Genomic DNA, 14826 nt, shown 5'->3' with positions numbered 1-14826 from the left:
AGACAAACAGTCTTGTCTTCTCAGCAGCAGATACATTTCTTTATAAATCTGAGGGTCCCAGCTCAAGGGACTTTTTCCTGCCTCCAGGGAAATGGCTTTTGAACCCAGCACCCCTTTCCCGCCGCCTGCTCCTTCCTCGCCGTGGCTCAGCCTGACTTCGCTCTTCTAGTCGTAGCGTCGGTGCCTCTTTGTTGCCCCTCTTTGCGGTCACTTCACTCATGCCTGTTGTTTTCATAACAAAGCTCAAGTCACGTGGCGATTTTTGGAGTCTTTTTGTGAGACTTGAAAGGAGTGCCCTTCCGTTTTTATTTCCCACTGCTCCCAGTTAAAGAAATTCTCATGTACCATGATTTCATTCCAAATAATACCTTGCGTTTACATAGCACTTTTCGGTGGACTGAGTGCTCTCGCACATTCGCTCTGAAAGTACACATGGCTGAGGGGGGCAGCGGGAAGATCAGAGCCCCCTGGATCTGGCTCCAGGCAGGGGGGTGAGTTATATCCTGCCACTAAAGGTGTTTTTCTATGCTATGCCCTTTCCTGCCAGGCAGCAAGGTGGGCTGACTGGGGATTATGTCTCCCTGCCAGGCTACACAGAAACTAAGCAAAGGGTAAGACAAGATCACCCACCTCTTACTCCCCTCCCACCCTCAGCTACCTCTGTTCCCCCAACTGATTCCCCTTCCCTCTGCTTTTGACACTTTTAAAATTCCCAGGTTCCACTGTTGTGTTCGGAAATTCCGACCCTTGTTTCTTAACTTTATTTCTGTAGATTCTGCCAGGATACCTACCCTTGGCTCCCTTGGTCCTCTTTCTTTTGCTTCCTTTATACCTTCCACTGTTTGCCCCCAACCCTCTCCCTCTTATTTCACTCCTTTTTTCCCTTCAATTAAAAATTTAAATGTACGCATCAAAAAAAAAAAAATCACTAAGCCAAAAAAGTCGTTTTTACTCAAGTAGCAGTGTTTGGGTATTCCCTAAGTCATTCTCTTCAGCACCACCCCTGCCCCCCAGCACAGTGCCTGGCAGCTTCTAGGTGGATGCCCGCCCCTTCCTCTTATTCCGCCCCTTCACCCTGTGAGGACACTAAAATCGTTACTTACCCAGAGTGGAGTGGCCTCTACTTGCCAAAGCACATAATTCAAAGCAAAAGTAGCAAGATGTCCTCAGTACAGCCTCACAGTGATGTGGTTAGCACAGGAGGAAATACTTTTTTAAAAACGTCCTCCCATGCAAAAATGTGTGCTTTGAATCTAGGGTAAATGGCTAGGTCTGGAAAAAGAAGACAGATGAGAAAGGGGGGATGTTCAGCTTTGAGAAGAGAATTCAAGAAAGAATATGAAAGTGTTCTTCAGAGACTTAGATTGCGATAGAGAAGTTTGATCCCACCGACTTTTTATGTCTCCCAAGAAGTCGCGGGAGGCCTGTTTCAATATGAGAGAGCAGTGAACTTTCCGTGAGAAGTCGGCAGTAGAATGCACTGTTCCTCATCACGGGAAGCACTAGGAGACTAGTCGTTAAACCAGAGTGACTGAGGATTTAGGCATAGGTTTGCAGGCTATACCAATTGACCTTGAAGGCTTCATCTGATATTGAGGTCTAATTTGGACATACCGTTACCGCCTACTTATGAAATCTCAGCTCCATTACCAGGCATTATCAAACGTGCTCATTTTAATTGTTCACCGTAGTCTCTTGCCCTTTTGGTAAGCGGAGAAAAATAATTTAAATTTTTCTTGTAACTGAGCAACATCGTGTCGTGGATATGATGGAATAAATAACATCTTTCCTGTTTGCTAAACTTTAGAAAGGCCATATCAGAAATACTTTTTAAATTCCAATTTTATTTGATTTCCTGAATTTTATTGGATGGTGAGCTACTTTCAAAGGATGATTTTCTATGTTAAATAAAAATATTCTAACCATAATTAACTGAAATCGTCCTAATAGTGCTTTTTAATATATCTGATTATTTGCTAGAGGGTTCATATTTATATCCTCATGTTTATAATCCTTTTGGTAGGTATGAGTTTGGACTGAAGCCTTAGGGTTTTAATCTTTGTCATTTTGCAACTCTTCTGTTTTAGCACAAATACGTAGGTGGTCTTGCAAACAGTTGGCCTTTAATATATACCTTATTTCTCTGATTCTAAGATGCCAGTGACTGCAACCTGCATCACAGATTTAGTAAGTTGCAAAGAAGGAAAAAAGAAGCTACATTTTAGTTTTACCATTCTTAGGTTTAAAGTCACACTCAAGAGTTTGCATCTAAGCCTCTTTCTGACCAGTCTGTACGGCTTCACTGGCACAGTGCTTTTCATTATCTGGTAGTGACTTTGACCTCCATAAGAATGACTGTATCCTTCCAAGGCATGTTAAAGACTATGGAATTTTGTGTCCTTGTCCTTTTTTGTAAAACTCAAGCTGCTTTTTTCCTTAACTGAGTCAAGTTGTGTATACTACAAGATAAACAGCTTCTCTTGCATTTTGGGTGCAACCTTTGGACAGAGACATTTAGTGGTGGGTGACACGGCCCTTCACAGGGTATGAGTCTGTCACACCAAATTCTCCTGGCTTTGAGACTGAGACCACTGGCAGGATTTCTTTGCTTTTGAGTTGACACACACGGCAGGCTAATCCTGTTACATCGTACTGTCATCTCTTTGACAGTTTAAGTAACAAATTTGTGATCTAAATTCAAGTTAAGAAGCCATCCTTGTTTGGTGCTACATATATGAGGTCGCAACTAAAATGACGGGTAAACGCACAAGTAGATACATTTCATATACAGCTAAGGGTGCACGTACGCAGGTAAGGACAGCCGTGTCAAAACTTTCTCCCCCCCCTAGTGGCTGCTAAGTTACTTTTGACAAAATTGTAAACAGTGTCAATTTCAGAAATGTTGAAATTTATAAAACCTGTATCTTAGAATCCAGGAAATACGGTATTTGCGATTGGTTGGCTGATCTCCAAGAAGACCAGTCTTGCTTTGGGCAATAGCTCGCTCTCGTTTACACATTCAGTAGTATGCTGTTTTTCTGCCAAAGACAGAAAGTAGGTTTTTTCAGAAGTATTTTCTGCCCCATAAAGGTCTTCATGTTACTGAAAGACGTGAAGAAGCAAGAAGGCTTTAAAAACGAAAGCAAAATTCAGCCTTGAAAATAAAGGCTAAGGACCTAAAACTTATTGTACTCAGTTTTTTAGACACTTAATCGATAATTTGATTAATAGTGTTAAACTGACAGCCTTCCAAATTTTACAGATCTCTTAATTTGAAAGTTGTTCTATGTTAGAGAGCAGTTCTGTTTTTAAAGTTTATTTCACGAACATCAGACTTTTCAGATACGTACTACGAAGATCTGGATTGTCCTGTACCAGTTTCAGAAATAACATTTGAAAGTGTTTCTGAAAAATACAAAGTACAAATGTAAAGTGGCTGTAATAATTAATAAAAATTGAATTCTCTCTTGCAAAATTGTTTTAACTAGGAGATATAAGCAGGTCATGAGTATTTTCTTGAATATATAGACCACTATCAGTGTCTTGATCATATCATTGGTATCTTAATCATATAATTGTAGAAAATCACATTTCTATATCATTTTCCTCACCAGCCAGTCCAGTATTATCCAAGTTAAACTTTGCCCGTCAGTTCATTTGATCATGTCAACATGTCCTAGCAGCCTGTGCTACTTAATCTATCCTCTGAAATTGCTAATCCCTTGTCGTCTGTTTTTTGCTGATGTACCCTATACATTTACTGTCACTTCACATCCACTCCTGTTTGCAGTTCTTGGCCTTAGGAAATTGCATGCAGAATAAGAAGTTGAAGACTGACTTATGAGTGCATGAAGATGAGCTGTAAATGAGCAGTGTGGACAGGAAAATAATAGAATGTATAGCATCAAACCTAATCGACTTGGGAAATTTTTATAGCTAATAAATTTTGCCTGCCATTCATTTCTAGATGTAACTAATGTAACTTCTTTTTAACTCTAGTCGTCTCAGCTTAATAATCCCCAGTTTGTATGGGTGGTGCCAGCCTTGCGTCAGCTCCACGAGATCACCCGCTCGTTTATAAAACAGACCTATCAAAAGCAAGACAAGGTAAGAGAGCAGCTGTATTTGATCAGCATACGATTCTGCTTACTTACACAACTTCTCTAATAACAAAACGTAAATAAAATTGCTGAGTTGTAAAGTCACTATTTTACATCTTGATGATTATTAAAACAGCTCATTTATATTCTTTAATAATCTTGAGTTCAAACATCATTCTGCTCTCATGTCTACAAGAGCTCTTCTTTTGCAACATCCTTGATTCATTTCCTTTTTATTTCCTTAATTGATTGACATGATTATGCCAGTTTTTAAAAGGCTGAATGATATTTCAGAACTGTGTTCGAAAAGATTTAAAGACATTTGATCTCAGGAAGATGAGATTGTTTAAAGGACCCAGAGCTCCTTCAGTGTACGAGACTTGGGAGGAAAGACCTGAAAAGTACGCGAGAAGCGAAAAGATTCTTTTCTGAAATCCGTCTTTTAAAAAAAAGAGAGAGAATGTCTCTAGAAGCAGAACGTTAGCAGAAAAGTTTATGAGTTAGTTCCCTAGTAAGTGCACATACTAGATGATTTTGTTTGCTTTTGTGTAGGGAATGAAACCTCAGTGAAGCAATCCTTGGATTTGCAGTCCCTCACTAGGGCTACGTGCTGAAGCGGAAGCTTCTGCTAAACTCACAAAATGACTGCAGATTCTCATGCCATTTTTCTTTTTGTTGTTTTTTGCCAAGAGCATCATTCAAGACTTGAAGAAAAATTTTGAAATCGTGAAGTTGGTGACCGGAAGTTTGATAGCTTGTCATCGACTTGCAGCCGCTGTGGCTGGACCCGGAGGCTTGACTGGTTCCACGCTGGTGGATGGCCGATACACTTACCGGGAGGTATCCGGAGCTGTGCTTTCGTGTCGTGCTTTCCAGCATCCGTTTGGCTATTTGCGCGTGAACTATAAACGTGATACTGGTAGGGTGTCGCTCTAAAGAGGTGGCATGAGGTTTCTTTGTAGCGATGGAGCAGTTTTATGTTTTGACTATAACCATTTTACAATAACAGTTTAGGAAGTTGTTATTTGTGGGCAAACCATTCAGCAAATCACCTTAGAACTGCATACGATAAAGTGATAAAGATTACCATGTTTCCTCTGCCTTTCATATGAAATGATAATGGTCTGTGCTGTGGAGAATTGCTTTCGTTTTTCAAATCAGTTGATTAGTAATATTGTTTTTAAAAATTAGAAAAAAAAACTTAACCAGTGTTTGCGGTATTTCAGTATGAGGTTACGGAGATGGTATTTTACTGCCATCCAACTTGACTAGAAGTTGTAACAGACTTGAAGTAGTTTCCACTGTATGGTGCTGTTAACAGATGTCTCACCTTTATTTCACCCTAAATTATATGTGCAAGCGTTAGGTAGAACTCTTGTTTTAATTTTTAAAAAGTTTGTTTTAATTTTGCTTTTGCGCAGGAATGCCTGGAGTTAACTAATTAGCATTACTTCTTTTTGCAGTATTTAGAGGCCCATCTAAAATTTCTAGCATTTTTCTTGCAAGAAGCCACTCTGTATCTGGGTTGGAATCGTGCCAAGGAAATCTGGGAGTGTCTTGTGACTGGCCAGGATGTTTGTGAATTGGATCGAGAGGTAAGAAGATGGTAGTGTGGCTAAAATAAGGCAGAAGTGGGGCTTCTGTAGTTTACCTTTTTTATGGGTCTCACATCGTCGATTCTAAATGCTTCTCAAGGGGCGCCTGGGTGGCTCTGTCGGTTGAGCGTCCGACTTCAGCTCAGGTCACGATGTCGCGGTCCGTGGGTTCGAGCCCCGCGTCGGGCTCTGTGCTGACCGCTCAGAGCCTGGAGCCTGTTTCGGATTCTGTGTTTCCCACTCTCTGACCCTCCCCCGTTCATGCTCTGTCTCTCTCTGTCTCAAAAATAAATAAACATAAAAAAAATTTTTTAAATGCTTCTCAATTTGCTAAGCACACATTTATGCTAATCGGCCAGGAGCTGTAAGTGCTGAAAAAATACATTATATGATACATATCTATGACATAAACGTGTGAGTTCGGTAATTTTTATACCATTCTGGACAAAACCAAATTGAGCCGAAAGAGCACAGCTGAAGCATTCTCAGTATGTCTTATAATTTTTCTCCCTCCCATGGAACTAATTTCAAGTTACCAACCAAGAACTTTGAGTTCCTGCAATGATGTTGTACGGCAGAAACACAAACACAAACTTCTTTGTTGTATTCTAAACACAAAGAAGAATAAATGCCCAGACAGATTTTTTTCCGACTATAATTAAACAGCTGAAAATAGATTAAGCCAGGAGCAGAACACCTGACTTGGCGTATTGTAACTATGAATTGTGTGCTCATCTCCGTTTGCAGAGTTGTAACTACTTCCTAGGATCATTGAAAGGACTGAATAAATGCCCGTGCCCAGCACAGCGGCTGGCACACAACAAGGCTTATGAATAAACGTTAGTGGGCAAGCCCAAGTCTAACCTTCATTGAACAGGAGGAGTGTATATTTTCATCATCTGAGGGAAAGGCTGCTAGGAACTGCTTTATTTGGCTCTGGTGTTCCAGGCGTTTCCGTTGTCCCTGGTAATACAAATTTTTGAAGCATTGAACGTAGCCTATCTTCTGTCTCCCACTTTGGAATAAGTATTTGCCTAACGTGAATTTTAGTTATAGGGTAACGTTTGTCTTAATCCACAGATGTGTTTTGAATGGTTTACAAAAGGCCAACATGATCTCGAGAGTGACGTTCAGCAGCAGCTTTTCAAGGAGAAAATTCTTAAATTGGAGTCATATGAAATCACCATGAATGGTAGGAAGAAAACTTCAAGTCTTTTTTTCTCAGTTCTTTAAGAAATGTGATTCTTTCCTTTCCCTGTAAGCCCACTTCTCAGAAGCAACTAAGCAGTCTGGATTATCCTTCTGGACTTTTCTTTATGCGTATAAAGACATATCTGTATATACCTGTGTTTATATACACAGATTAATTCCTTTGTATGTGAGTAGTATCTCGTGATTCACTTTAAATTATATGGCCTTACCATTTCAGTTGTCAAATGGTAGCACATATCAGTATCATTCTATTTTATGGCTGAATAATATTTCATTGTTTGAATATACCACATTTTATTTATCCATTCATCAGTGGTGGACACTGAAGTGTTAATCACTTTTGGCTATTACTAATAACACCGCTGTACGCATTCATGTACAAGTTTTTGTGTGGACGTTAGTTTTCATTTCTCTTAGGAGTGGAATTGAATCATATAATTAACATTTTGAAGAACTGTCAGACTATTTTGCAAAGTGGCTGCACCGTTTTATAATCCTACCAGCAACATCTGAGGGTTTCAGTTTCGTCACATCTTTACCAATCCTTGTTACTGTCTGTCATCTTTATTCTAGCCATCCTGGTGTGTGTGAAGTGTTATCTCGTGGTTTGGTCTGCATTTCCCTGATGACTAAGGATATTGAGCATCTCTTCATGTGTTTATTGACTGTTTGTATATATTCTTTGGAGAAATGTCTGTTCGGACCTTTTGCCCGTCATGAATTGGGCTGTTGGTCTTTTTATTGTGGAGTTGTGAGACTTCTTTATATATTCTGCCTAGTGGCGCCTCATCTGATAGACACTCTGCATATATTTTGTCCCATTCAGTGGGTGGTCTTTTCACTCTCTCATAGTCCTTTGAAGCACAAGAGCCCCTAATTTTGATGAGGTTCAATTTACCTACTTTTTATTTTGCTGCTCGCGCTTTTGGTACCATGTCTGACAAACCGTTGCCTAATCGGAGGTCTTGAAGATTTATGTCTGTTGTGTCCCAAGAGTTTTACAGTTTTGGCTCTTGATATACTTTGAGTCTCTTCCTTGGTTATCTGTGTTACTTAGAGTGCATGAATTTATCTGACCTTCTGTAATTTCAGGGTTTAACTTATTTAAGACTTTTTTTGAAAATGTGAATCTTTGTGATCATCGATTGAAACGACAAGGAGCTCAGTTGGTAAGTACCTTCTTCCAAAATCTGGATAATTTGGATAGTCTAGTAAAACATGGCAAAAAAGGTGTTCTAATTGAGAGAAAACACGACCTTTTTTAAAGAATGGGCATCTCCTCAACTGCGTCTTTTGCTTTGATGACAGAGCTTCTCTTAGAGCGTAACGGAGGCTCCCTTTCTGGCACAGCGACACCTCGCTAACTGCCCGGGAGAACAGAGTTGACTTCTCATCCCTCCGTGCTTCTTGCTGACCCAGGGCAGCCAGCAGCCTCCTGTGGCTAGGTGAATGCAGGACAGGGATAGTTTTATCGAAGCTTCCAGCTCCTCAGATCCAGTAATGGATGTGTTCCTAAAAAATAACAACATCTTGGGGCGCCTGGGTGGCTCAGTCAGTTGAGCGTCCGACTTCGGCTCAGGTCATGATCTCACGGTTTGTGAGTTCGAGCCCCGCATCAGGCTCTGTGCTGACAGCTCAGGGCCTGGAGTCCACTTCAGATTCTGTGTCTCCCTCTCTCTCTGCTCCTCCCCTGCTCACACTCTGTCTCTCTCTCAAAAAATAAATAAAAGATTTTAAACAAAGTAACATCTTTCATTCTGAAGATGAATCTTCGGTTCATCACAGCGACAGGGATTTGGGGAGGAAACTTTAGGAACAGACAGTGAAGCAGGAGAATGTGAGGATCTGTCGAATGTATGCAACTTATGTTTATATTTACATGTGAACCTTAAAAAAAGAAAGGCAGTAAATAATGGTCTTTTTTAAGACCTCTTTTGATTCAAGGCCTGGCTTCGTGGATGGTACGAATTTTTACAAGATCTTGTAAGCTTGGATCCTGACGTTTGAACTGAGCTTTGGGAAGACCCGATTGAGCCTCAAGGATTATTAACCACTTCTAGCCTGGCTCTGTTTCCTTTTGAGGACAAGCTCCTGATGCTGGTGCTCCTTCACTCCTGTGCTATTTTCTGTAACCTGCTTGGGTAGATTTCCAGCTTGGGTTTAGGAACATCTGGAGAAAACTCTCCATATCTCCCCTGGTTGCCATGGACATAGCCCAGTGTTTCTGTGGTTAGTTGTTTTTGATTTAAAATACAGTACAGTAGTGCTCTCATAGGTAGCTTGGCTTTCGCAGCCTTAATGCATATTGAACTGAAAGGTGTGGACTTAATGATATAACAGAAAATAATTGTAATTTTGTGACCTTGGTGTGCTGTATGATTTTTTTCTTTTGAACAGTATGTAGAAAAGCTGGAATTGATAGGAATGGATTTCATTTGGAAAATAGCCATGGAATCACCTGATGAAGAAATTGCTAATGAAGCTATTCAGTTAATCATAAACTATAGTTACATTAATCTAAATCCCAGATTGAAGAAGGTGGGTATCAAAGGACAGAAGGTACTTACACACAAAACAGAAAATTATATATATATATATTTTTTTTTTTTGAGAAGTTCTGACCTTTGGCATGCCTGAAAATTGGCTTTTTTATTTTGATGTTTTCTCATTAATAATGATTGCAATTAAATGTCGGACTAATTTTAATTTCCATGTACCTCTTACTTTTAGGATTCCGTATCGTTACATAAGAAATTTATTGCTGATTGTTACACGAGATTAGAAGTGAGTGGCAAATTTTATTTAACATGTTTCTGAAATAAATGCTTTGACATTTTTCCTTTTATAATCTTCTGTTTGAGATCATGTGTCACGTTGATATTTGTGGCTGGATTCTGTCGAAGAATTTGTCAGCCGTATTGTATTGTCACAGAGGGAACAGACATTTGCCTGGATTCCCCCAGTACAGAAATGTCCTCCGTAGGGAAGCTTTGCTTCTCTTTCCGCCACGTCTCCTCCCCACTGCACCCGCCCCCCCTTTTGGGGTATGGGAACTGTCTTCAGAAAACGGGCCTACTCGACGACATTCCACATTTCTAGTAGATTCTTCTCCCCTTTTTCCTTCTCTGCCCAGGGATTTTATGCAAGAGCTTGTTTTTCCCACCCTTGCCCATGTTTCAGCTGCGATTATATCTTAGATGCTATTAAAGGCCATAGTAGGTGGTATTGGTTGCCTTTGTCTATTAGAAGCCTGCTGTGTGATACTATCTCACATACATTTCCATTGCCTTGGCTCCAGCATGATGGTTAAAGCGTTAAACAGTCATTTCTGTTCTTAAGTTGTGTTTAAGTTTTTTACCTATTCCAGAAACGTAATGCTACTGCCCCCAAAGGTCAAGAAGTTAAACCTCGTGATGACGAATACGTGCTTGAATCTGTGCAGGATTTTCATAGTTCTTCACCCAAATCTGTGACTTCACCCAAATCTGTCATCATAAAAAGCCACTTAAAGTATTCAAGTACCTTAATTAAATGAGGTACCGTTTAAGTATTAACATATGTAGAACAGTAGTTCTCAGCCAGGGGTTATTTTGCCTCCCAGAGAGCATTTGGCAATGTCTGGAGACCTTTCTGGTAGCAGTAGGTGGGTAGTGACTAGAAATCAGAGATGTGGCTAAACATCCTGCAAAGCCCGGGACAGCCCTCTAACAACAAAAAGTGTCCATCCAGCCCAAGATAGCAATCGGCCCGAGGTTGGAGAAACCCTGATAATAGAATGATGGTTTCATGTTTCACAGGCGGCCAGCTCAGCACTTGGTGGCCCCACTCTGACGCATGCAGTGACCAGAGCAACAAAAATGCTTACGGCAACTGCTATGCCAACCGTAGCAACATCCGTTCAGTCTCCATATAGGTAAGTGTGCAGAAATTACAGCACGTACTCACACGATGCGTAAATACACATGTACCTGTTTGGAAAAACAACTGGCTTCTTTTTTGGTTGATTTTCCTCATTCTGTATCATAGTTTTTGCAGAGAGTCGTATCCTGAGAAATTGCGTATTCCCGTCATACGTCCCAGATCTGCATTTTTTTTCTGAAGATCCGTAGGTCATTGTCACCAGAACCAAGTAGTGGTCTGCCCCGACCCTGTGCCTACTGGACAACTCTTGTTGTTTTGTTACTGTTTTTAAAAATTTGAATTCTTTCACTTTGACTCTGTGTAAATAGGAGTAAGCTACTCTTTACAACAGACTAAAGATACACTCGTTGTGTAAAGAGTAATTTTTCAAGTTTGAAGTATGTGCTTACTGAGACATAACCTGTCTCCTGGTGCCCAAATCCAGGGCACTTAACAGCACGCGCAAAATGAGACGGAGGGTAATGATTAATTAAAATTGTGCATTATAATAACATCATAGTTAAAATATTATTTCCTTAAAATTAGTTTTCAAAATAACTTTTAACAAGAACTTAACCCCCAGATATTTGTGTTCAAACTTTGAGCTGAAGTCTCCTGTGAGATTGCCCTGTTTAGTGTTTTCAAGTATTATCAGTGAAACCCGAGTTCAGTATTTGCTATAGTTCTTTGATACAGTGAGGAACATAGGTGAGTATTCAGAAACATTAGACTGAAGCATAGCTCAGATGCTCCTGTGAGGTTTTCTGAGCCTTCTATTCTTAGTAAGCAGCCCCCAATCACTGATGCCCAGGAAACCTTGGCAGGTGTTCAGAACGAGGCCTGCTCTGCTGCCCTCTAAGTGATGGGTGCACGTATTGTCTCTCTCTGCTCAGAATGACTTTATGTATGTACATGTTATTTATCTTTATTTACAGTTCTTCTTGTTTTTAAAGGCTCCCTTTAGAATAGGAATCAAAGCAATAGCCTTGCTCACATTCGTCATCTTTTTTTAAATGAGTACTGTGTAGTGATACTAATATTAGAGAGGCTCCAATAAAATTCAACCCTCTTGGACTTTTTTTTTTTAAATGCCAGAAAGCAGGGCGCCTTGCTGGCTCATTCAGTAGAGCATGCAACTCTTGACCTTGGGGTTATGAGTTCAAGCCCCATGTTATATATAGAGATTACTTAAAGATAAAATCTTACCCAAAAAACCCAGTTAAAATGGCGGCAAGTGATTATAGATTCAACTCATGACCTTTGCGTTCCCACATTGTTGGAAGTGTATCTTAAATAGACTCTCATTAAGAATGCATGTTAAGGGGCGCCTGGGTGGCGCAGTCGGTTAAGCGTCCGACTTCAGCCAGGTCACGATCTCGCGGTCCGTGAGTTCGAGCCCCGCGTCAGGCTCTGGGCGGATGGCTCGGAGCCTGGAGCCTGTTTCCGATTCTGTGTCTCCCTCTCTCTCTGCCCCTCCCCCGTTCATGCTCTGTCTCTCTCTGTCCCAAAAATAAATAAACGTTGAAAAAAAAAAAGAATGCATGTTAAGAGTAGGGGTACCTGGGTGGCTCAGTCAGTTAAGTGTTCAACTCTTGGTTTCAGCTCAGTTCATGATCTCATGGTTCGTGGGTTCGAGCCCTGCGTCAGGCTCTGTGCTGGCAGTGCGGAGCCTGCTTGGGATTCTCTCTCCTTCTCTCTCTGCTCCTCCCCTGCTCGCTCACTCATTCACTCTCTCAAAATAAATAAACTTTTAAAAAATGCATATTAAGAGTCTTTAGTTACATGTTTGTAAGATGTGGTTCATCTTTATGACCTAGGTCCTTAATGATTCATTTATCTGACAAACCAGAATAGAAATCCAATTTTGAACTATTGGATTGGGATTTCCAAACTGCAACATCTTTAAATAAGTGCGTTATTTTTTTCTCTTTTTACTAAGTGTTTTTTATTCTGAATCATTTCATTTCATATTTGACTGACTACAGAGCACAGCCACAGGATAGTTCTTAACTGTTCTTATTATAAACTCCAAACACTGTTCATAGGAGTGTATAATTTCAAAGTTGCATTTGAACCACGACATTATAGTTTCTTATTTCACTGGTTTTGAGAGAACTTCTCAGTGACCATAGTTCCACCTTTGGTGGCAGACGGGGGAGAGTTATTCTCTCATCTCTACAGTGGTCTGCAATGTTATCTGAGATTTAATTCATTATTGAGGCACAATTAAGATAGTTCACTCAATAATTCACTTATTATAGGGGCACCTGGGTGGCTCAGTTGGTTTAGCGTCCGACTTCAGCTCAGGTCATGATCTCATGGTTCATGAGTTTGAGCCCCGCGTCGGGCTCTGTGCTGACAGCTCAGAGCCTGGACCTGCTTTAGATTCTGTGTCTCCTTCTCCCTCTGCCCCTCCCCTGCTCACGCTTTGTCTCACTCTGTTTCTCAAAAATAAGTAAATGTTAAAAAAAAAACCTTTTTTTTTAAATAATTCTCTTACTATAGCATTTAGATATTCCTAAAGCTTCCCCACCTGAATATCAAATTCTAGTTCTTGCCCATAGCCTGAAAGAATTTAGAACTCTGTTAAATATATTTAACAGTACTATTACAGCGTATTTAACAAACTCTTTTTAAAGTAGAATTTTCAGTACTGCTAATCAGCCAACCAGACCAATTGTTAGAAAGTGTTAGTACCTCTTTTCAGATTTAGAAAGATGCCTGTTTGAAATGCCTAGACTTTCTTTTCTGGGAGAGCACATGTTTAAATTAAGGACATTTGGATTTCCATCTCTTGATGTTAACACACGTAATGTTGTCTTTAGAATCAAATATGGAGCTGTGAGTACATAAGCTGCTGGACGTTAGAGTCTTGTTAATTCAAATAATAAGTAATATTCCCTAAGTCTGACCAAAAGGGATCTCGGGTCTCATTTTCAGGGGTTAAGCTAGCACTTAACCTTGCTATATGTTGCCTGTTCCAGAGATGGTTGTCTCCTGATGAGTGTTGATTTCTCAAGCACTTTGAAAACCTATAGGATAATAATTCTTAACACTTGTGTGTGTTTTTTAAATTCTTTTTAATGTTAAATTATTTTTGAAAGAGAAAGAGAGAGACAGAGTGTGAGCAGGGGAGGGGCACAGAGAGAGAGAAACAGAATGTGAAGCAGGCTCCAGGCTCTGAGCTGTCAGCACAGAGCCCAAAGCGGGGCTCAGACCCACAGACCGTGAGATCATGACCTGAGCTGAAGTTGGACACTTAATCCACTGAGCCACTCAGGCGCCCCACAATTGTGTGTTTTAACTCTACAGAATGTTCATTTAAACCAGATAAACAGTTGTTTGTCCTTCCTTCCTCCTCATTCTTAAACTATTTAGAAGAGCAAGTCTTATTTGTGGTACACTTACTGGTTTTCAGCCAATTCAGAACTTTGTCAGATTCCATGTGTTTACAGAATTAGGTGGCATATTTTAGTTGTAAGATTATGAGACTCAAACCTACTGGTTGTTCATTCTTGGTGGATTGATGGACAGACAGGCCTGGAGTCCCAGGTCCTCATTTATGGAACAAACAACTGTGTAAAAAGACAGAAAGGAAACGACAGAAAAGGAAACATGGAGGGGGCCTGCCTGTCCTCCCTTGCTCCATCAGTTCACAACGGCTGTGATCTGGCTGAGCCGCCTCCCGCCCTGGGTGACGGGGAAGTTTAGTCTTTGCAGATTTAAGCCTTCGGCCACTGAAGCTAACTGCGTGGTTTTGGTGAAGCAGACTGGAATCGTGCGACTTATTTCAAATACGTTCAAGTCTTCAGTTCATTTCAAATATGCTCAAAAAAAGTTTTTTAATCTATAGATCCACCAAACTTGTAATAATCGAGAGACTGCTGCTTTTGGCAGAACGCTATGTGATCACTATAGAGGTAAGCCTCTCTTCTTTTTAAAGCAACTTTATCATCCTATCGTTAGACTCGTGTCAGGTGTGTACGTTGGAGACTTAACAGTGACGCTGTGCGTCTGAC

General features: G+C 40.5%; 1 protein-coding gene across 1 annotated transcript in view; it reads left to right on the top strand.

The window, feature by feature from the left end:
- USP24 (ubiquitin specific peptidase 24) overlaps nucleotides 1-14826 on the top strand; it is a gene marked incomplete at its 5' end in the record, with an annotated part of 141451 nt that overhangs the window by 55588 nt on the left and 71037 nt on the right. Inside the window, 9 exons of the mRNA XM_040470368.1 lie at nucleotides 4000-4107; nucleotides 4791-4940; nucleotides 5564-5695; nucleotides 6776-6887; nucleotides 8000-8076; nucleotides 9305-9445; nucleotides 9638-9691; nucleotides 10705-10820; nucleotides 14661-14727. Coding sequence (XP_040326302.1) covers nucleotides 4000-4107; nucleotides 4791-4940; nucleotides 5564-5695; nucleotides 6776-6887; nucleotides 8000-8076; nucleotides 9305-9445; nucleotides 9638-9691; nucleotides 10705-10820; nucleotides 14661-14727 — 957 coding nt within the window. The remainder of the gene's footprint in view (nucleotides 1-3999; nucleotides 4108-4790; nucleotides 4941-5563; nucleotides 5696-6775; nucleotides 6888-7999; nucleotides 8077-9304; nucleotides 9446-9637; nucleotides 9692-10704; nucleotides 10821-14660; nucleotides 14728-14826) is intronic.

This window comes from Herpailurus yagouaroundi, unplaced genomic scaffold (genome assembly GCF_014898765.1).
Source record: "Herpailurus yagouaroundi ecotype Mexico unplaced genomic scaffold, PumYag 77, whole genome shotgun sequence".
Lineage (NCBI taxonomy): Eukaryota > Metazoa > Chordata > Mammalia > Carnivora > Felidae > Herpailurus > Herpailurus yagouaroundi.
The sequence above is the reverse complement of the archived record's forward strand: the minus strand, read 5'-3'. Positions and strand labels throughout refer to the sequence as shown.